At 50.3% G+C, this 23,013-nt stretch overlaps 2 protein-coding genes across 2 annotated transcripts in view; both read left to right on the plus strand.

Annotated features, from left to right (window-relative positions):
* tacc2 (transforming, acidic coiled-coil containing protein 2) overlaps positions 1 to 17,115 on the plus strand; it is a 37,380-nt gene extending 20,265 nt beyond the window's left edge. Inside the window, exons 4-18 of the mRNA XM_084470825.1 lie at positions 2,039 to 2,145; positions 2,714 to 4,241; positions 5,142 to 5,199; positions 5,473 to 5,668; positions 6,179 to 6,228; positions 6,326 to 6,435; positions 7,141 to 7,297; positions 7,818 to 7,955; positions 11,607 to 11,750; positions 12,125 to 12,201; positions 13,196 to 13,239; positions 14,679 to 14,839; positions 15,169 to 15,275; positions 15,631 to 15,751; positions 16,161 to 17,115. Coding sequence (XP_084326951.1) covers positions 2,039 to 2,145; positions 2,714 to 4,241; positions 5,142 to 5,199; positions 5,473 to 5,668; positions 6,179 to 6,228; positions 6,326 to 6,435; positions 7,141 to 7,297; positions 7,818 to 7,955; positions 11,607 to 11,750; positions 12,125 to 12,201; positions 13,196 to 13,239; positions 14,679 to 14,839; positions 15,169 to 15,275; positions 15,631 to 15,751; positions 16,161 to 16,226 — 3,064 coding nt within the window. The 3' untranslated portion in view covers positions 16,227 to 17,115. The remainder of the gene's footprint in view (positions 1 to 2,038; positions 2,146 to 2,713; positions 4,242 to 5,141; positions 5,200 to 5,472; positions 5,669 to 6,178; positions 6,229 to 6,325; positions 6,436 to 7,140; positions 7,298 to 7,817; positions 7,956 to 11,606; positions 11,751 to 12,124; positions 12,202 to 13,195; positions 13,240 to 14,678; positions 14,840 to 15,168; positions 15,276 to 15,630; positions 15,752 to 16,160) is intronic.
* Positions 17,116 to 17,725: 610 nt separating this feature from the next.
* Positions 17,726 to 20,809, plus strand: ly6pge (lymphocyte antigen 6 family member pge; the record flags this gene model as incomplete). Its single annotated transcript, XM_084470147.1, has 3 exons — positions 17,726 to 17,789; positions 19,543 to 19,659; positions 20,619 to 20,809. 3 exons carry the CDS (start codon positions 17,726 to 17,728, stop codon positions 20,807 to 20,809), a joined length of 372 nt encoding a protein of 123 aa, XP_084326273.1.
* Positions 20,810 to 23,013: the final 2,204 nt, after the last annotated feature.

The following is a 23,013-nucleotide window of genomic DNA, read 5'->3' on the forward strand; positions in this document are numbered from 1 at the left end:
GCCCCTGCAGTGAGCTGCACCCCAGGGTGCCATTACATGTCAGAGGGTCTCTGCTCCCTCCATCCAAGCCCATCTAAGCCCCTCCAGGCAATAATTATCCCTTGCTTCCATTTGGAATGTGTGTTATTGATCCATCGCCTTTCCCCCGTTTTCCTGTTCTAAGTCAGTGCATCGAAAGCCAATACGAAGCAGCTTAAAGTCAGACACTGTGTGAGAAAGGTGGACTTGGCGATGGGGACTGAGCAAGCTCTATTACAATCAGCTTATAAGGCTAAGTGGGCAGTGGGTTTGCCTTTTTGTGGTGTAAATATCATCTGGGGAATTAAGCAGACGGTACGCCGCCGACACGGTAACACGACCAGCTAACCGTCGGCCCTCGCTCCCTAGGGGAGAGATAGTGAGGGACAAGAGAGAGCGAGGGGCGGAGCGAGCGAGGGGATATAAGCGAGACTGAGATGCTCGGATTGTGAGTGGCAGAGAGCAGAGGAGAGAGCAGAGGAAGCCTGAGTCAGTGCAGGTGCTGGACCTCTGCAGCCAGTCTCTCTCTCTCTCTCTCTCTTACAAATCGGTGCTTATCGCTTCAGTACCAAAGTAGAGCCGCGAGGAGCTATTGACGATATACGAGAGATAAGGCGCTGGACCGGAGCGAAGGGAGCCGACGGAAAAGGCAGCTGATCGATCGATCGGCTCGGCTGGGAGGCGGAGACAAACGACGGGACCTGGTGGCTGAGGTGTGGCGTCGCTGCTTCTAGAAGCCGGCTGAGGAAGAGCAGCAGCAGCAGAGGAGAAGGCAGTCTAGACCCAGACGGTTGCCAGTCGGTGCGGTCCAGGGAGAGGTGGTGCCGCTGTGGTTTGTGGTGGTTGTCGCGGTCCCCGGTCCACCATGGTTCTGAGCGCGTGGCAGGCTCTCTCCCCGCTGACGTGGGCCCGCTGGGGCTGGGACTCCCTGCTGGGAGGGTCCTCCGGACGGGGGCAGCCCCGGATCGGACCCCACGATGGGGCTTCTTAGGAAGCTGTCCTGGGGGGCGCGGCACGACAACATGGTCAGGCAGAGGTGAGGCGGCGTCGGTGAGGGGGGGAGGGCGGGATGCTGAAGTCTGTGGTTCCGTTAGTGAGCGGCCAGCGTTATACGCGCGCGCGTGTGCGTGTGCGTGTGTGTGCGTGTGTGTGTGTGTGTGTGTGTGTGTGTGTGAGAGAGAGAGAGGCCATGCATGTCTTATCAGTGTGTGGTCATGCATTCAAATCTGTGCATACGTGTCGTCATGCATCCATATCCATGTGTGTGGACGTGATCGTACGCATGCGTGTGAGGGTGCGTGTGTGTGTGTGTCTGGCCGTGTGCGGGAGCGTGCAGCCATGCACGCCAGTTTGTATCAGTGTATTTGCATTCGTGCATATGCTTGTGTGCTACCATAGCAATATTTTTGGCCTCTTGCAAGAATACATAATCAATGCATATCATTACTTTCAAGGTTTAACAAGGGCTGACTCCACACGTTTGGCCCAGCGCATTGTGCCTTTGTGTCTCTGAGCTGTGTTTCTGTCTCTGGGCTTTTTGGGTGTAAACAGAGGACCCTGAGCAGTCATACGTCACTGCGACGGCTTATCTGGCTCTCCGCTGCAGAATCAGCTCTTTCATTTATGCTCGCTTCATTCCACAAGGGACACGGGAATTGCCTGAACCGTCAAGGGCCGTTGTCTTTCTCAATGTCGCCACAGGACACACAAAGATGCCATGATTAAAAAGGGTTTATCGATCGTAAATCCAGTTAAAATATTGCTCCCAAGAGAATCGCAATCGCAGTGCTCTCCCCTCGGAAATAAGGGGATGAATGGTCGGCCTTTGTCAATTTGAAGTGTTCGTTCTCTACTTTAAGAGCTGGAGATTATTGGCCACATCTTTCTGCCGAGCGTGCTGTAGAGTCTGCTGTCGAGCGGAACCCAGCTGCCTCTGGAGGAAGCACTACAGAGGCGGTTATAAATCACGGTCGTCATCGCAGAACCTCTGACTCAAGTCTGGTCTGGTTTCGTCCAATAGGAGCTCGGACTCAGACGGCGCCTTCGAGACCCCAGAATCCACCACCCCCGTCAAGTCCGCTACCCCTACTGGTCCTCAAGACCAGAGCCCTCCCTTGGACGACGAAGGTACAGTCGGAACGCGTCTTCGGTCTTTTCATGTCTCTTAGAACACTGTGCTCATGTTTAGATGAGGCACCATTGCAAGGGGGGGTGGATAGAGAACACAATGTGATGCTGGTCTTTTAGCACCCCCAAGTGTAAACACGGTGAACCTACCCTAATCAAATAATACGGCCCCCTTTGTTTACGGAGAAGAGCATTGTGTGATGTATTGTGTGATGTCATTTATTTTGATGATAATGATAATATGATAATCTCACAATAATGATCATTCTATAAAATAATAATAATAATTGTAAATATTTGGTATATATGTGCTATATATTTATTTAGACAAAGTTCCTTTGTCTCTTGCGTGGTCATTCACCGTCAGCATCGTTAATTGAATAGAATAGATCACTCACTGATTGAGTGTTTCCCAGCACATTCGTCATCTTAATCGCTGCTGTCAAAAACAGAAGCGTCCTCCTTTCTGTCTCACAGGAAAACAACCCAATAGATACGTTTCACATTCAAACTAAACATTTCTCATCCCACCTTCTCCCCCCCCCCCGCCCCGCCCCGACCCCTCCAGGCTGTGATACAGGCTCGGTGTCTGACCTCACCCTCGTGGTCCCCGCCGCCGACGGCCCCTCCGACGGCCCCTCCTTCCAGCCGCCCGCCCGCTCCCTCTCCATCGTCTTCGACGAGGACAAGCCCATCGCCGCCAGCGGCCAGTACAACATCGAGCACGCGCCGGCCGGGTCCCCGAGCCGCGCCCTCACCCGCTCGCTCAGCCTGCAGGGGGGCGAGCTAGAAGGCGCCGACCCGCTCCTCGACGGCGCCGACCCGCTAGACGGCAGCGGTGCCGCCGCCGCCGCCGCCGGCCTCCACGCGCGCGCCGAGTCGTTCAGCGTGGGCACGGGGAGCGCCCCCGGCACGCTCCGCAGGCCCAAGAAGGGCCGCCCCGGCTCCCTGAAGAAGAAGCAGCAGCCCCTGGACCGGCAGGACTCCAACCCCGAGACCCCGCGGCCGCCCTCCTCCGGCACCACCCCGGAGACCAAGAGGAAGCTCAAGCCGCGCGCCGCCAGCCCCCTCCGGGCCCCGGACGAGCCGGAGGCCCCCCCCGCCACCCCCAGCCCGGGCGGCACCCTCCGACGGACCCGCAAGGCCCGCGTGGACACCCCGCCCCCGCTGCCCGAGGAGACCGCCGCCGCCGCCGGCCCGGAGGAGACCCCCGTCGGCCCGGAGGTGACCCCCTCCGTCGGCCCGGCCGCCACCCGGGAGGAGTCCCCCGTCCCGGCGCCGCGGACCCCCCCCACCGGAGAGGACACGCCCATTCTCCCGCGAGGCGCCTACAAATGGGACCCCGATAACTTTGACGACATCGACCCCTTCAACTCCGGCGGGAGCAAGATCGCCAACTCCCCCGAGTTGGCTCGGAAAGGCCCGGTGTCGTCATCTGCAGCCGCCGCCGCCGCCCCGCCGCGGAGCCCCCCGCTCCCCGCCCGGCAGCCCTCCCACGGACAGGAGGGCCCCCGCGCCGAGCCCGTCGGTCGGCCCGAGGAGCAGCAGCCCGCGGCCGGCAAGCCTCCGGCGGTGAGGCTGGAGTTCGACTACGCGGAGGAGAGCGGCGAGGCGGCGAAGCGGGCGTCCCCCCCTCCCAAGAAGCTGGGCAAGAAGCCGGGGGCCAAGATGCCCCTGAGGAGGCCCAAGCTGGGGCTGAAGAAGGCCCCGCCCGCCCAGACGGAGCCGCTGGACAACCAGGTCTCGGCGGGGCCCGGCGACCCCGCCGCCGACGACGTCCCCGTGCCCAAAGCGTCCTACAAGTTTGACCCCGAGAAGTGGGAGGACCCCGACTTCGACCCGTTCAACACCAAGAAGGCCATCCCCAACTCCCCCAAGCTCTCCCGGCCCTCGGGGAGCTTTGACGCCGGCGGCGGCTTCGACGACTCCGTCGACCCGTTCCAGTCCTCCAACAAGATGGCCACCTCCCCGCCCAAGGGCTCGGCCTCCTTCGAGGCCCCGGTCGTGGACAACGACGTGGACAACGACAACGTCGGCGAGCTGGGCGATCACAATCAGAACAAGCCCGCCAAGAAGAAGAGGACTCCGATCAAATCGTAAGTGTCGCCGGAACGACGCGTCGCCTCACCGTCGCACGTACGGGCGGCGCGTGGCTTGTCTGTCGTCTCTTTTGTCCGTCCTGCGTGAGACGGTGTCCTAACCGATTGTGGGCCCACTGGGGTTTCTGTTTGTACTACATGCACTTTTGTCCGTCTATCGTGCCAGCGTCCTCTGTCTGTCTCTCTGTCTCTGTGTGTGTATTTGCTGTGTGTCGCAGGAAGTCCAAGGGTGTGTCCTCTCTTTGTTGTCTGTTGTAAGTACAGGGGAGACTTGCAAGCATCCATCAGATCGACCCCTAATTTAGACTCCCTGTAATACCAGCATGCCCCTCAGTCATGGCTCTCCCGTCATGTGACTCATTTCCACCACTTCCTGTGGGAGTTTCCATGTGATGCTTATTAAGGTTAAGAGATACATCAATGTATTCCATATTTTGATTACTTTTTACCTATTTTGATCAAAGTCGACCTCTGGAAATGCAGCACTTGGTGGTGGTAATAGGGAAATAGACCAATTCAATATAGAGTATAATTACAATGGAATATAAAAGTAGTATATTAGATGCCCCATCAGTAGTCTTCCTTGACCCCACTAACTGCATTTTTATCAAATAACACATTTCTATTCTACATTTTTATTATTTAAGTATATCATTGGCTTAGAACTGACACTCATTCCTAACTAAAGACCTAAACTGTCTGACTGCCTTTCAGTGTGTAAATTATTTTTATAAATATATAAATTAGTTTAAAATCTTTAAATGTTACTATTCTGGCAGTTGTACCCGCATTAGACAAGGCAATAGCTAGAGCTGTAGGAGTTTGATCTTAGAATAAGCACCAATATCATAATGAAGTTCTATTTGTTTTGCTGATGTGTTTTAATTTTCCTTTCAGTAACACGTTCAGAGTGAAGAGATCCCCGAAGAAATCCCCCACCAGTGAACCATCGCAGGTGACCTTTTCATAATACTCTAATAATAACTCTCATGTATCTGCTCACCTGACCTGTCTACTTACCTGTGTACTTGTGTTTGATAATAGTAATAATTATTATTATGCTAAGAATCATTAAAAACGCAGTTTAAAAGCAAAGCTGTTTTCCAAATCAACGCACGTCTATAGCGTTGTCGGTCCGAGCGGGAATCGAACCGCTGACCCTGGCGGCGGCGTTCCCCGCGCCCGTGCTCAACCGCTCTCCCCCCCCCCCCGCCCCCACCCGCTGCAGGAGTCCACGGACGGGGACGACGCTCTCCACTCGCAGGACGAGCACGCCACGGACGAGGAGAAGCTGGCCTCCTCCACCGGCCACAAGTGGAGCGCCCTGCAGGACGCCGACCTGACCTCGGAGAGCCAGGACTTCCCCCAGCCCAGCGACCTGTCCTCCTTCGTCAGCGAGGTCGGACTCCCCCACCAGGACGACGGTACGCTGGGAGCTCGGGGGCCGTGTGTGTGTGTGTGTGTGCGTGTGCGGAAGTGACCTTCAAGATTACATCAGAACAGGAGCAGAACAGCGGGATTTTTGGCATGACTATAACAACCAAGGAACGATGGAGTGGCCGATAGAGTCAAAGCAATACACAGCTGGATATATAGGGATGAATCGCTCGGTTTCCCGTGGTAGTGAGAGCGAGTCACTCTGTACGCTGCTTTTTGTTGTACACCAATAATCCCCAGTCCCTCGCATCAGTGCCGGGCAGCCAGGGGCAGCCAGGGCCATCTGGGTCAGCCATGGAAAATAACACGTCAATCACTGACACGCACACGCACACACACACACACACACACACACACACACACACACACACACACACACACACACAACCACAGCAACCTCTCTGCAGTCATCCGCAGTTAAAATAAATGTGTTTCTCCTTTGTCCTTCTGTCTCTCTCTCGTCCTACCCCTCTCCACCTCGCCGTCCCTTCCCTCAGTGCCAGACTATGAAATCGAGTACATGGAGAAGATCGGCTCTGCTTCACCGGTAGAGTATATATTTCTTCTTCTGTCGTTGTTTCCATTCGTACCCCGGGATGTTCGCGTATTTCTAAAGCGCGTGTTTTTTGCGTCCTTCTGTGCAGCCCCTCTCCGTGAAGAAGCCGTCCCTCTACCTGAAGCTGGACTCTGTGTCCGACAGTCTGACCAACAACACGTGCACCATGGGCTCGGAGCCCAACTCGCCCTGCACCGGGTACGCCCTCCAGCCCGCCTCACGCGCCACACGACACCCAGGCACCACATGCTGACCGCTAGGTTCATTTACCACACGGCGTCAAAGTACAACTGGAGTAGCTGGCGTCAAAAGTGGACAAAAGTGGTCCACTTTTGATGCTAGCTACTCTAATGTGTCCAAACTGAGCTTTCACGCTAGCGACATCAAACTGTCCACACTGAGCTGACTTTACTTAAAGGTCCCGTGACACGCCACCAGGTGTGAGTGTGATTAGCCGCTACAAGCCGTTTTGAAAAAATCGGTCTGTTATGACATCACAGGTGGGCGTGTCCAGCTAGATGTGTGTGCTGGATAGACCAGCCCACCCAGTGGACCGTAGCAAACGTTGCTCATCTGTCCGTCACACGTCTAGGGGGACACGCCCACCTGTGATGTCATAACAGACCCGCTTTTCAAAACGGCTTGTAACGGCTAATCACACCCACACCTGGTGGCATGTCATGGGACCTTTAATGTCCTAATAACGACTTAATATTACTTAGTGATAATTTCCTTCCTTTGTTGAGAGGAATGATGATAGTATGGTTTCAATGTTCCATAAATGTTCCATAAGCCTTCGTGCGCCCGTGTGAATACACATCCCCTGTGTCCACCCTCTCTTTCATCTCCCCTCCCTCCCACGCGGTCGCTGACTGCTCTCCTCGTGACGCGTTCTCTCCACAGGAGCTTTGAGGAGATGGAGGCTCAGATCTCGGCGGACATGAAGACGCCGGTGCTCAGCCACCGGCCGGGCCCCGAGGGCTCCGCGGGGGGGGACAAGGGCCGCAAGAGGGAGAGCGAGGCCCTCTGTCGCACGCAGAGCGCCGACCGAGACGAACAGGTGACCCCCCCCCCCCCCCCCCCCCCCGACACGTTCCGTTCCGTTCTACCTCAAAAACACAGGGGCAAAACAGTGGGCGAAACAACGCTCAGTTTAGCCGCCGTGGTTGTGTACTGTTAAACATACTTATAGATGTACGTGTGGGTCGGTGTGATCATTGTGTCTGTCTATTCCGTCGTCATCTGTTTTGTGTTCAGCCGTCGCGCCGTACCGTTGTTAGCCACTAGGGGGCGACAGAGTACACGTGTTGTACTGTGAGCCGCATGGGAAACACGACACAGACCCCCCACGTGAACCCAGTCAGTCAGTCGGCCACCGGCGACACACGGCGCCATTAACCGCTCGCCCCCGATAGCCGGCCCCAATCGACCCGTGCTCCAGACGACACGGCCGGAGCGCTTTGCTTCTCCATATTGACCCCCCCACTCCTCCTCCTCCCTCCTCCCTCCTCCTCCTCCTCCCCTTCCTCTCCATGCTTTCTGCCCCCCCCCCGTCCCCTCCCCCCGCGGCGCCCCTGCAGCCCCCTAGCCCGGGCCCCGCAGAGGGCCCCGCCGCGGCCCCGTCAGACGGGCCGGCGCCGTGCGCCGACGACCCCCTCCGCTACCTGGAGGCCGACCTGGCGGAGACCGACCCCAATGCCTTCGCCCTCAAGTTACAGGTGTGTTCACGGGCCGCGCGGGGAGCTCCTCCCCCTCCCCCTCCCCCTCCCTCCCTCCTCCTCCCCCTCCTCCTCCTCCTCCTCCTCCTCCTAGCTCCGGTGTGTCCTCCTCTGTGTGACGACTGCTGTAGTCTTCTTCCACCCCCCCCCCTCCCCCACCTCCTTTACCCCCAACTTCCTTGGTTTTTTCTTTACGATTCAACCGGCTGTAGACGTGTGTCCTATTTTATAGACTTTGATTTCAGGAGCAGGAAGTGTGTTGTCAGTGTACAACTCGGCAGGATGAGAGTCGACGCGCACCCTCAACTTTTGGTCTGTTGTGTGTGTGTGTGTGTGTGTCTCCTTCCCTGCTCTCACATCCTCGGGCCGTCACTCCCCTCCCCCTCCCCCCCCCCCCCCCCCCCCCACTGTTCGGACGGCCCAGGAGGAGCTGGTGCTGGCAGCCCTGCGGATAGAGGCTCTGCAGGTAGCCACACACATCTCCCAGTGCCCCTCCCTCTCCACTGTAAACCCCCAGGTACTGCGCTGAGTCAGCCTGCACCTGTGTGTGTGTGCGCGTGTGTTTGCGTGTGTGTGTGTGTGTGTGTGTGTGTGCACAACGGCTGTGCACGCATGCGTGACATCCGAGGCGATGTCACCCGAGTGGACAAACTCGTGTCATTGTAGGGTGTGTGTGTGTGCGCTTGTGTGTGCGGTGCACCAGCGTGTGTGTGTGCGGTGCATCAGCGTGTGTGCATGAGCTGCAGCGTGGGAGCATGAGTGTGAGTTCCGGCCTGCCTTTCCCCACCCCCCCCACATCAGCACACACGCTGATGCCCCCCCCCCCCGATCCTAGACACTCCAAAACCCCTTTTGAGTGTGGCTGTGATCCCATGGCCCTTATCCACAACACGGTGGCTGTACCACTACATCGACCCTGCCCTCACCCCCGTCAGCCCCGCCCACATAACAGCATTTCTAACATGGCTTTACCCCCACCCTACTCCCCCCCCTCCCTCCCTCCCCCTAGCTGCGAGCCCTCCTGGATCGACCCGCTCCAGATACCCCAGATAGCCCAGCCTCCAGGCCACTATGCATGTCGGGCAACATGCATGTTGCCTTGGAAGGGCGAGGTTCTTATTTAGAAAATGGTCCCGCGAGTCCGACTCCTGAACTGGCTGCACAGATAAACACGCGCACGAGTGTTCAGGATTCAACACGTGCGCGTTTGTAGGCCGTCAGGTGCTGCAACTGATGGAACACAGCGAGGACAATCAAACCCTTCCACTGATCAAACCCGGTCTTGGGGCAAGGACCTCCCCATGTCCCCCCCTTGGTCGTCCCGTGGTCCGCTGCTCGTCGTCCTATAGGCTCCCCCTCGGTCGTCCTGTTGTCGTCCCTCCGTCATCCCTTGGTCCCCCAGCGGTCGTCCCCTTGGTTGGCCTATGCTCGTCCCCTTAGTCTCCCATTGGTTGTCCCTTGGTCGTCCCTTGATCGTCCCTTAGTCTCTCATTGGTCGTCCCTTGGTCGTCCCTTGGTCTTCCCTTGGTCGTCCCTTGGTCATCCCTTGGTCTTCCCTTGGTCTTCCCTTGGTCTTCCCTTGGTCGATTCTTGGGCTTCCCTTGGTCTTCCCTTGGTCGATTCTTGGTCGTCCCTTGGTCGTCCCTTGGTCTTCCCTTGGTCGTCCCTTGGTCTTCCCTTGGTCTTCCCTTGGTCGACTCTTGGTCGTCCCTTGGTCGTCCCTTAGTCTCTCATTGGTCATCCCTTGGTCGTCCCTTGGTCGTCCCTTAGTCTCTCATTGGTTGTCCCTTGGTCGTCCCTTGGTCATCCCTTGGTCTTCCCTTGGTCTTCCCTTGGTCGACTCTTGGTCGTCCCTTGGTCGTCCCTTGCCTCATGCTCTTCTTCCGACCCTCACAGTCCCGCCTCAAGAAGCCCAGCACACGGAGGTGGAACATCGACGGTTCCCCCCTGCTGAAAGTAAGACCAGAGTAGCGTAGTACCCCCGATAGAGAGGTCCTCTATGCCACTAGCGGTAGACCCCCCCCCCCTTGAACCACTCAACTACCCAAAGATGTCTAGACCTAAGATCCAGTTTCTTCTTCGAACCTCTAGGACTTGTGTTTGTCCTCCATAGTCTATCACCTGTATGTCGCCTCCATTTCTCTGTATGTTGTTGGTCATGGATTCACTTCATCCAGCGTCCCCAAGTTTGTTGAGTTGCTTTACAACTTAAAAGAAACAACCTATCTTACAACAGCCTATCTTTTTCTTTTTTTTATCTCAATGCGCTTGTTTTTATGCCAGTAAGTAAAGTAAATAGTAAGTAAGCACACAGATGTCTGTGTTTATTTATGTAACCGCTAATGAAGAGGCTCTCCCAACATGCTACCTTGAATCTCGAGTACCCTGCTACAAAGGAGCTTTACCGATCGTTAACCTTTTGTTTGAGGCCACCTGGCTTTAGAAAGGACACCTCAAGTCTCTCTGGTTCCATATTGGTGATCCACCCTCGTCTCTTCCTTTAGATCCTCTGTATAGAGCAGCCATGAATGCTCAAGACCAAACACTCGACCCTCGTTTCACTGTGTTCTTGGTCTTAAAGGAGCACTCACTCGCTCCCATCTGCACCTTTCAAAACACATGAAGCATGTGCATACACACACATACACTCACACACTCACACACACACACACACACACACACACACACACACACATTCAGAAACATATTACACACCCACATGTACAAGAACATATTCCATAAAATTCCCTTTTTATGCCAGACTGCCAGAGAGCGCTGGATGTTTTTACTGTGACACGCCAGGCAAAGCCTTAGTGGAATTACATTTCCAAGGGCATTCTGTCCTGTGTGCTTTAGTTAGATGAACGCGGCGACCACAGGCCCCAGGCTCTCTTTATGTTCTATTTCAACCAGTAGATTGAAACCATGCCTGATGTTGATGTACCTCTTAACACGAGCCACACCTGCCTCCCATGCTGCCCAGTGCTGTGTCATCCCCCTTGAACTGTATATAACCCTGTTTGCACCTTAACAAGCCTTCCCCCTCCCTCTTCCTTGCCTGGACCCAATCCCATTCAAGCTACTAAAATGAGCAGTCTATTATCAGCACCAATCATATTCCAGCTACTAAGACCAGCAGTTAATCACCAGCACCAATCACATTCCAGCTACTTAGTCAAGCAGTTTATCATCAGCACCAATCATATTCCAGCTACTTAGACCAGCAGTTTATCATCAGCACCAATCATATTCCAGCTACTAAGACCAGCAGTTTATCTTCCTCAGCACTCTGCTGTGGGACAGAATTAGTGCACCAGCTACTGTGGTATTTGAAGACTGTTTCATCCAATCATGTCCCAGCAGGCTAAGTCTTCAGGAGCATCCCAAGCCTGTGCCATTTGCATTGTGGTGTTTTGCTGTGTTGGGGTGTATCCTGATCATAGTAGTAGTAGTAGCAGCAGTAGTAGTAGTTGCAGTGGTTTGATGCTTCCTTGCGGTTGGTGTGGCTCGCTGGTTTTTCGGATGGGCCCTGGAAGGTGTGGTCTCCCTCCTGACTGCTGCCCCTAGCGCGACCGTCTTGACCCCCACATGTTTCCTTTCCTCCCTCTCCTCCTCCTCCTCTCCTCCCCCGACCCCGACCCCCGGGAGCAGCAGAGAGAGGCCGCGTCGCCGATGGAGAGCGTGGTGTCCAAGGGCTCGCTGTACACCCGGACCCCGTCCACGGGCTACAGCGAGGAGGCCAGCCCCTACCTGCCCAGAGACCTGGACCACTCGCTGGTCATAGCCAGAGACGAGGTGCCCTTGACTCAACATCTCACACACACACAGACACGGACACACACAGACACACACACACACAGAAACACAGAAACACACACACACACACACACACACACACAGAAACACACACACACACAGAAACACACACACACACACACACACACACACACACACACACACACACACAGAAACACAGAAACACACACACACACACACAGAAATACACACACACACAGACACACACACACACAGAAACACAGAAACACACACATACACAGACACACACTCACACACTCATTCACTCACGCATTCACTCACTCACTCACACATGCACGGAATTGTGACTCCTGTGACTCCGCCTCACAGTGTATTCTGTGTTCTCTGGTCAGGTGGTGACCAAAGAGAAGGAGGTCATAGAATGGCAGAGGAAGTACGAGGAGAGCCGTCAGGAAGTGGTGGAGATGAGGTGAGTGGCATTCACACATGCTCCAAGGTCCCGCCCACACGGCACATTTTCTAAAACCTCCCCAACCCCCCTTTAGTTAACTGACCTGCTGCGATCTGATTCGTGGTCACCCGTGCTTGGTTCCCGCCCACCGACTTCGATTTACCTGTCAATTGGTTTATCATGCTCAGAGAACCCACCAAAGCCCAGGGTGATTGTCTGTTGAGCCAATTAAAGAAGTCCATCACTTAACCGGCTTCGGAGGACAATCTGTTAGGACTGAAGCCAAAGACGATATCAGCTGAATACGATTATACGTTTGTTTGCAACTGCTGTCTGTGTGGTAAAACAAGACAATAGTTTGAAATATATGTAGAGGATAACTTGTGGTATACACTCTGTTTGTTTGAAGAGCTTTAGCATGTCTTTTGAACAAAGTTTAACTTGAGTTTAAATGCCTACCCTGTTAAGTCCATGACTCAGCATTCAAGGATGAGGAATAACTTTTAGGAAGCGGGCCACAGAAGGCCGGGCTATTTTAGTGTATCCTCTCTTTCAGCGGGTTCTGGGGTGTGAGGGGGGAGTCCAGCTGGCCCCACTGTGGCTTGTGTGGAATAAGACAGAGCTTATGTTGTTAGGCTGATTAGGCTCAGGTTAAGGAAGGGACTGAGGAGCTTATCAATCCTCTTTTCCTCTTGCTTGGCAACCTGCTCTGGAGCAAACATTTTTTTAACACTTTTGAACTTACAAACGTGTCCGTTAGTTGGCTTAGCCTGCAGTAGAACCTGCAGCAATTACAGAGGGTTGTAAACTGTAAGGACTGTTTAGAGCTTAGAGGTTTTGAGTTCAACAATAGTACAATAAAAACAAGCCAATTAAAGAATATCCACAGAGACGCCTCGAGTTATGTCTTTACCAAAGCAATACACTCTGTGGTTACTTGTCTATTCACACAGACTTGAGTGATGCATTAATATCTACCCCCCCCCCCCCCCCCTTCTCTCTTGTTTCGTAGGAGAATTGTTGCAGAGTATGAGAAGACTATTGCTCAGATGATAGGTGAGAACAATCCTTCCGGTTCACACAGCAACACTTAAGAGCTCTCGCCCCTCCGTTCAAAACACTTAACACACACATAGGCCCGGACATAGAAACGCACGCACAAACACACATACAAATACACACACACACTTACACACACATTATTCATGTTGCGTTATTGCCTAACAGGAATTCCTGTGAACTTTGCGTGACCTAACCCATTAACCCGTTTGGTTTAACTTCAATACCAGCTGGGATGTTTGTGTACTTGCTTCCTATTTTCAGTTGAGGATACGGCCCTGAGAATCAGAATGTCGTCCACTTTTTGGCATTTCAGAATTCGCTTCCGCTTTGGTGCCATTCTTTTTTTTTTTTTTGTTACTTTTATTTTACTTTTCTTAATTTAGCTTTTTCTTCTGGAGCTCATGCCCAGCCTTGTCTCCAGCTCTGGTCATCTTCTGACCCCTGGTGCCTCACTGCTACTGGTTGCATCTTATCTCTTATTTATTCCTTTTTTTTTTTTATTAAGCCACGACCACCCCCACCAGGGACGGCTCTGCCTGTCATTGGTCAGACTTGTGTTCTTCACGTTCGCGGGCCTCTTCTCACGATCTCCTGTGCGTTCCCCCCCCCCACCCCCAGCCCCGGCTTGACTTTTAACACGGTCCCTTGTTTTTTCTGTTCTGCTCCCATTTTGCTTCTTTCAATTTGAACCCCCCCACCTACTCCGCCTTCTTCCCCCCTTATCAGGCATGCCAGGTAAGTTGCGCAGACGCTTGCTTCACTTTTTTTATCCTGTCCGTCCTCATCCGTCCATCACTCAGCGGAGAGCAGACGCCCTCCATCTTGTTTGTCTTTCTCCATTTGTCTTGTTTCCTTCTTGTCTCTTGTCATCTTCAACGACCTTTTCAGCGAGAGATCTATATCACCACCTTAAAGGAGAGAGACGGAAGGCCATTTCGATCTTATTAATTATTTATGATCTACCATGACTTACTCTGCATGCTCCTTTAGGTTTGTAACCTGTGTCGTGAAGTGTGGGAAATGCACCATTCAGAAACAACCATGCATACATATCCACATATGTATTCTGGTACATTGTAGAGGTCACATATCCATCTAACCAAATAACACACACACCTTCCACTGTTCATTTGCGTGTATCCTTGTGTGTGTTTGTGTGTTTACAAATGTACGCGTGCGCGTCGATGCGTTTGGTGCACATCTGTGCGTGTGTGTGTGTGCGCTCCCACACATGTGTGCATGCGTGTGCGTGGTGATGTGTGCGTGTGTTTGATGGTGTGTTTTGTCAGCGCGTGCGTGTGTATGTGTGCCTACTGTGTACTCTCAGGTGCAAATGTTCATTTCTTCCATTCATGTTCTGACTCCAAGCGTGTTTGTATGTCTGTGTCTGTGTGTGTGTGTGTGTGTGTGTGTGTGTGTGTCACCACCCCCAGAGGATGAGCAGAAGGAGAAGTCCCTGTCCCACCACACCATCCAGGCGCTGATCATAGAGAAGGACCAGGCGCTGTCCGACCTCAACTCCGTGGAGAAGTCCCTGGCCGAGCTCTTCCGCCGCTACGAGAAGATGAAAGACGTGCTGGAGGGCTTCCGCAAGGTACACACACGCACGCACACACACACACACACACACACACACACACACACACACACACACACACACACACACACACACACACACACACACACGCACACGCACACGCACACACACCTGCAAACAGACGCACACTTACATACAACCATACACGTTAACCAAAGCACACAAGTACACAAATATACATATGCACACGCGCGCATACACATACAAACATACACACACTCACCAATTGCTAGCATATTCAGAAATACCCACGACACTTTTGATGCCCTGCACTTGCAGAGGGCAGTGAATGAATGGGTTTCCCTCCGCGTCCGTCCTCTCTGCAGAACGAGGAGGTTCTGAAGAAGTGTGCCCAGGAGTATCTGTCCCGCGTGCGGAGGGAGGAGCAGCGGTACCAGGCCCTGAAGATCCACGCCGAGGAGAAGCTGGACAGGTGAGTCTCATCCGTCCTGCTCGCTTGCCTCCTCTATCCACGGAGTGTTGTGTAGTTTATTGAGTTAAAATAATTATTCCTTATATTTTGCTACAGATTTTCTTCATATTCATGGTTGTCATTTGTTACTTTTTTACATTTATTTTAAAGGTAAAAAAGCAACCTCCTGTCCTCTGGACAGGAGGTTGAACATGTAGCAAATGACCACAGTGTGGTATACCTGCTATACACAGTGTTTTTGAGTGGGTGACTTGCAGAGTTAGCTGCCCCCAAAAATCTTTCTAAACTTGTGTGTGTGTGTGTGTGTGTGTGTGTGTGTGTGTGTGTGTGTGTGTATCTGTGTGTGTGTCTCCAGGGCCAACTCGGACATCGCCCAGGTGCGCTGCAAGGCCAAACAGGAGCAGGCGGCCTGCGCGGCCAGCCTGAGGAAGGAACAGATGAAGGTGGACTCTCTGGAGCGCACCCTGGAACAGAAGGTCAGTCAGGGCGCCCACGGTTCGGTTATTAATGATGTTACCCCCATATGTTTCCTTAGACCGTAGCTTGTTACCCTATCGTGTTGTTCGGTCATTCCCTACATGCAGTAGAGCCAAATGCAATTCATTTAATTGAAGATTAAAGACTGTACAAAGTGTGACAAATGGGTTTGACTCTAGGGAAGCCTTGGCCAGTCATTCTTCATCAGTAATTGTTCTACCTTAAACGGTGTAGTCAGTTCTAAACTTAAACTGATGAAATAATACACATCAGCTGTATGGGATAATATGTTAAACGTCACGCAAATATCTGCTGTAACTGAGCTATGCCGTACAACATGTTTTACGGAGCCTGTCTCGATCTAAGGATGTCTAAATCGTCTTTTGTGTCGTATCTTTTCAACAACAGAACAGAGAAATCGAGGAGTTGACGAAGATCTGCGACGAGCTGATCGCCAAAATGGGGCGGAGTTAGCAGTGGCGACGCCCCGTCTCCCAGGGGGAGGCAGAAGAACGCCAAACTTTATCCCGAAGAACAGAGGCGCCACCTCCGCCCCAGGCGAGGGGTCTCACGTCGTGCCCGTCTCGCTTCCAGACTTTGCCTTCCATGGCTCCCTCTGTGCCCTCCCCTCCACCGCCCCACCCTACACTCAATGTGTCAATGTGGTTTTACTGTACTTAAGGGTGTGGATTCAAGTGCTTGTGTACACAACATATCACGTGTGCGTGAGCGTACCTGTGTGTGAATGGTTGCTGTGTTGGGATGATTGCAAGAGTGTGTGTGTGTGTGTGATAGAGAGAGAGAGAGAGAGAGTGGGATGAAATGTAATGTTGCCATGACAGCCACTGATGGACAAGACTGTAAACCTAATCCTGCTGTTGTTTGTTCTAAATAGAAGAGTTCAATATAAATGTCGACAGACAGCATATGTCCTGTATATGACTTAGTTTTGATTGATTACACGCTGGCTTATTTACTAGTAATGAAAATATATTAAAGATCACAGTAGCTTATTGCATGTGAGATGTTTGTAAATAGAGAGTTTCCATGATTGATAACGCTCACTTGCATTTTTGATACAGTTCCGTCATATAAAACAAACCAACCAATGCTTTCCTTGTCGTTTCCTTGTAGATACTCCGTGCTTACTTTGTCCCCTTAGCTCTCGATGAAAACGTGGGATTTTATTTTGATATAAAGCAAACTAATTGTCATCAGTTGTGGCCATGGGTAACTTAATTTAATGTCCAGCGCCCTGCTGCTGTGGCTGTTGTGATGCCCTGATAGGAGTCCTGCTCTTCTCAGCACCACCGCTGTACAGCATCTGCTTACAAAGTGCAATAAAGGATGGCAATACAACCGACTGGCTGTGTCTCTGGGTTCCTACAGCGCTCCTCTGATGTTCAAATGTGTCCTGATTATGGTTCTCTTACCCTGAGCGGCTGTTTCACTGTTTGGTGGGGGGCCCACATAGGATGGCCTAAATAGAAGGCTGTTGTGAGCGATATTTGTTTTTCTGTGTACGCTGCATATCATTTTAATGTATTCTGCTTGCGTTATTCCAACAAGATGGCTGCATTAACTATTCATGTGTCATTTCTCAAAACAAATATTACAAGGAACTACAGCATAAACAACCATTTGAATTGACAAACTAGGAAAGCTCTGCGAGGTTCTGCTAAGGAGATCTGTGAGGTGCGGTAGAGTACACACTCTTTATGATTCTGCACAACACAACACACCTACACACCAACATTACCAGCGCTGAAAGTCCATCACGCTGTAATGTTGTGCGTTGTTGTGTGCTGTGGTAATCCCCCTTGAGGTCACGACGCTGGGGGAGGGGATGGGGTTGTTGCCCATCTGATCATTGAGATTAAGATCAGGTAAGGGGGAGAGGGGGTGCTTATGGAGACAACAACCTGCTTCTCATTGTGTGAACTGGAAGTCCCATAAGGACCCAATTCGGCGACATGAAGGCTGCCCGGTACAGGCCTGTAGCGCTGCTTCTGTTCTTGGTTCTACTGCCTGACTACGGTAAGAGATTTGTTCAACCCATTCCCAACTGTCCCATCTCTCTCCCCCATCTTAGAACCTGACTTGCTCATGTAACCTAGTCTTTTAAAATGTTTTTTTAATCGGATATTCATGTGATGCAGACATGGATGTCCCCATCCATGACTACCATAGAGCGTAAAAAAGGTCACTATCATGTTTGTTTGCATGTTAACTGTCTTCTTATGATACAGTTGACCTAGTCTTGATTTCTGATTTGATTTAATGATTGTATTTAATATTGAGTTAATAAGTTTGTTTTAGCTTTTTCTTTAAAAAAATAGCATCTGATTTCTATGAAAGCGTAATGCATTCACTTAAGAGAAGAATTTTGCTCTTGTTTTCTTTTTTTTTTTTGAATTAACATCATTATCTCAGAATAGAAAAGTTGAAAGGGGGAAAACAAGGATGCTTTCTTTTTCTGTATGAATGAGTTTATTATCTCAGAATTCAGAGTAAATAAAATCTGACAGTTTTTATGCAATAAGGAGAAAACTCAAAATCCCAAGATAACCATTTACTTAAGTGCTTGATTTCACAGAAGCAAACATGTCCCGCCTGTTGAGTTACATCCAGTTCTATTTTGGTTAATGTTTGAGACGTTGGGAGATCCTCGTGTCCATCAGTAATATGGATGGTATTGTTATTAGCTCTCCCACTTTGTGCAGGCTCCTGCTTGACATGGTGGAGCTTCTCCAGGCATTGTCTTCTGTTACAAGTGGTCAAGCAAACAGTTAGATCACCTGATTTGACATGTTAATACCTTTGATGCCTTATATCGACCCCGTACTTCAAATGGTTAGACAGATTTTGAATTACGTCATTAATTCAGAAAAACAGGGCAGAATTTATTTTACAGGAAAACATAATTCTGAGAGAATTATGTCATTAATTCAGCAAAACGAGAACAGGATTTATTTTCTCAAGTGAATGCATTGCTCTCATTTGAAACTATAGCATTACGATACTTTTGTTGCAGATATATATATATATATATATATTTGTGTAGTCTCTCTCTCTCTCTCTCTCTCTCTCTCTCTCTATATATATATATATATAATGGACATATATATAGGCCTACACTATGTCCAATAATGGGTTTCTCGGAAAAACATATTATATGTTTTTCCGAGAAAACATATTATATGTTTTTCCGAGAAACCCATTATTGGACATAGTGTCCCTAAAGGGTCTCTTTTTTTATTGTCTGTTTGATTTTAAAAGTTTACCCGTCCAGTCTGAGCTAATCTTGAAGGCCAGAAGCTTCCATCCCCACTCCTGAGTGGGAGATTAAAGGAGGTTAAAGAGGCCTCATGTTGTTGGTCCGACCGGGAGATGGACTGCTGAGCAGGGCTTTGGAGCGGTCCCAGTTTGCTAGCCTGAAAACTCTTGTTTTGATCCCCTTCGTAAAGATCACGAAAGGGTATTTATCAAGAGAGCTGTTTTATAGGTGGAGGGAAGGCTTTTGACCTGTAAAATGTTTCCAAAGGGCAGCGGTGGGGCTCGGACGGTGTTTGGTCTCTGGATGAGGGGCAGTAAAGGGCGTGAGCGTTGCCGGTCGAGTGGTGCAGAGCGCTAGCCTCGGGGGTTTCCTCTTAAGTGTGCTATGTGCTATTGAGGTGCACAGGTTTCCGTAACACCTGTACCAGCACATATTCATTCCTTGTCATATATACCGTGGTTAATAACTTATTATTAATAACTTGTCATTAACTTGATATTACCTTACCTCAAGCTGCGTCCCTGAAATGCTACACCTGCATGGGCTCCAACAACGAGGACTGCAACCGGCAGGGCTCCAAGATCTGTCCCAGCTTCTCTGACGCGTGTGCCGTGGTACTGGGCCATGACAGTGAGTCCAACACACATTGGAGCACTGGTTTTTTCACCCTTCTACTTTAATCAGTTTGTCTTTCCAGCTGAGTGACTACAGTTCACGGCATAAATTAAATCAACCAATCAATTAATTACAATGCATTAGTAAAAGAGATAGTGGATGGACTGGCAATGAGTCTCACTTTGACTCAATTCCCAGTACTCAGTACCTCGCCGTGGTGGGGAGGGGGGGGGGGGGGGGGGGGGGCATAGGTGTGTGTGTGTTTGTGTGTGTGTGTGTGTGTGTGTGTGTGTGTGTGTGTGTGTGTGTGTGTGTGTGTGTGTGTGTATGTGCATCGATCTGTGAGTGTGTGTGCGCGTGTGCATACATGTGTATATGTGTGTGTTTTTTGTGTTTGTGTGTGTGTGTGTGTGTGTGTGTGTGTGTGTGTGTGTGTGTGAGTTAATGTGTGTGTTAATGTATGTGTGTGTCTGTGTGTGTATTTTTGTCTTGGGCGTGTGTGTGTGTGTGTGTGTGTGCATGTGCATCGATCTGTGTGTGTGTGTGTGCGCGTGTGCATACATGTGTATATGTGTGTTTTTTGTGTTTGTGTGTGTGTGTGTGTGTGTGTGTGTGTGTGTGTGCGTGCATACATTTGAGCATGTGTGCTCTGTCTGGTATCCCATGGCAGACCAGAGGGGTGTCTTGGTCTTTCGAGGAAGTGAGCAGATTCTCAGCCTCGATATCCTTAATTGTTTGTAGCGCCCAGCTTATTCCCTGCCCACCAAATCACATTACCCCCTCACACCACCCCCTCACCCACCCCCTCAACCACCCCCTCACCCACTCCCTCACTAGCCTCTTCCCATTAATCCCGGGCGCTGGCCTCAATTGAGTGCCGTCCCTAGACGCACTGAACCCGTTTAAAGGGGGACTCTGGACTAAATGATGGGCAGCAGCGGATGTGCTTCTTCTGTGGCGCTTTGCTCCTACAGGCGGGGTGATGAAGACCTGCTCCTACAAGTCCTTCTGCAGCCAGGCCAACAGCCAGGGCTACCGCGCCCCGGGGGTCAGCGTCCACTGCTGCTACGGCGACGACTGCAACGTCACGGGCGTGGCCGCCGCACCGCCCGCCCTCAGCTTTCTGCTGCTGTCACTCTGCGTGGTGTTCCCCTGGGGGGCCTGACCTCCACACTGCGAACACCACCACTACTACTAGTACTACTTACTAATACTATTCCTACCACTACGACTACTACTACTGCCAGTACTTTTATTACTACTAATACTGCTGCTACTACTAGTAGTACTACTACTGCCAGTACTTCTACTGCTGCTACTACTACTACTACTACTGCTACTACGACTACTAATACTACTGCTATTCCTACTACTACTACTGCCCGTACTTCTACTGCTACTACTACTACTACTGCTACTGCTACTACGACTACTAATACTACTGCTATTCCTACTACTACTACTGCCAGTACTTCTACTACTACTATTACTACTCCTACTACTACTAATTCTACGACTGCTATTCCTACTACTACTACTGCCAGTACTTCTACTGCTACTACTACTACTCCTACTACTACTACTAATTCTACTACTGCTATTCCTACTACTACTACTGCCAGTACTCTGAAAATTATCTTTCACCTTTCACCGTTAATGCCGTCTACAGTGCGACTAGTACTCACTCAACACATGGATGCCAAGGAACCCTGTCTCTACTTTTATTCCCCCTACCTGCTCCTCTGTGGATATGGAAGACAAGGCAAGACGATGCTGAGGACTTCATGGACTTCAGAATTTATTCGTTCATCTGTTGGATCGCTGTCGTACATAACACACGATTACTAGGGATACAAAGCTAACCTTAGGGTCGTCCTCTGCATACAAATTACAATACTTAGGATATTTATTCTTGTATATTCTATATATATTCCGATTTGTTACAGCACTCAATCCTGCCTGGCACAAAGAACGATGCAATATGTTATTATGTTATTATTATGTTCATTGTTTGCCATTTCAAAACTAAATGAACTGTGACAAGTATGATTAATTCACACTCAAATAAGGCACGGACCAAATGCAGTTACTGCCATGGAATTAACCAATTAGCCTCTGCACCCTCAATGACACATCTCAGTCAAATGTACGTGCGTTGTTTTAATGCCACAGCGGTAGCCAGTGTGTGAAATGTGAAATACCCCGGGGGGGGGGGGGGGGGGGGGGGGGGGGGGTCCTCCTTACATAGTCCTCCACTGTTATGCTGAAGGTCACCCGGACTCAATTTTAGTGGCGCTAAATGACAAAAACGAATGTGTGACATGAGGTTTAATGCACAGTCCGTAAAAAGTATGGGGACAGCTATTACACATTGATTGATTTTTTTAGACATTATTTGATTTGGTGAAATATAATATGAATTTCTTTTTTTTATATACAATTTGATACAGAATATCTTAGAAGAATATCTTTTCAAGACCTAATTAGGTATTGTTAGCCGTTAATATGCCAATCCAGAATATCACCATGCGATAAATCAGACTAATAACATGATTATATTACTATACTATATCAACCTATGTCTGCATGGGATATGTTATAAAAATAGGTCTGGAAAGTATTAGAAACTCAGTAGTAGAAACTCAGAATAATGTGTTTTGAATCACGTATTTGAGGATATGTTGAGGAAATATTACATTTCATTATAATATTATATAAATATAATTTAATATAATATACCTATCTGAATTTATGTGTTGATTTATCTGATATGTATACCTTCTCAATTTACACAGCAACTGTTGTCCTACATAATGAATATTTAATAGCCAGCTGATTAAAAAATGTTTGCATACATCTCTAAATATATTATTTCAATACGTAAGGAACCGTATATTGTCGTCAATATATCAATATAATTAAGCTTAATGCGAACTTTAGACCATCCACCGCACTAACACGACTCTTCGCCACATATTGTAGTTCTCCGTGTCTCCACTGTGGGGCAGTGTAAGTATACTTTTTAATGTCCGACACAGGCTACTGTCAAATCTACTTCTTGACTACGAATCACTCCTAAATCGATCGCTGTTCGTGAAATAAGAATATGCAAACATACTTAATGAGTATTTGCATTTTTTGTATATTGAAGAAAACAAGAAAACATAAAAAACACCTCTTCTTTCACTCATCCTACTCAATAGAACATACAGTGAACCTGGCACCTGGCACCTGGCACCTGGCACCTGGGGTGGCCAGTCAGGTACCAGTCCACCCCTGGCCACCACGTGGCTCCGCCACTGCTTTCAACATGTCCTATCCGAACAACCGAACGAAAACGTCTAGTCTCTCTTCACCTTCCCTCTTCCA

The sequence above is a fragment of the Micromesistius poutassou genome (genome assembly GCF_964030765.1).
Source record: "Micromesistius poutassou genome assembly, chromosome: 7".
NCBI classification, from domain to species: Eukaryota; Metazoa; Chordata; class Actinopteri; order Gadiformes; family Gadidae; genus Micromesistius; species Micromesistius poutassou.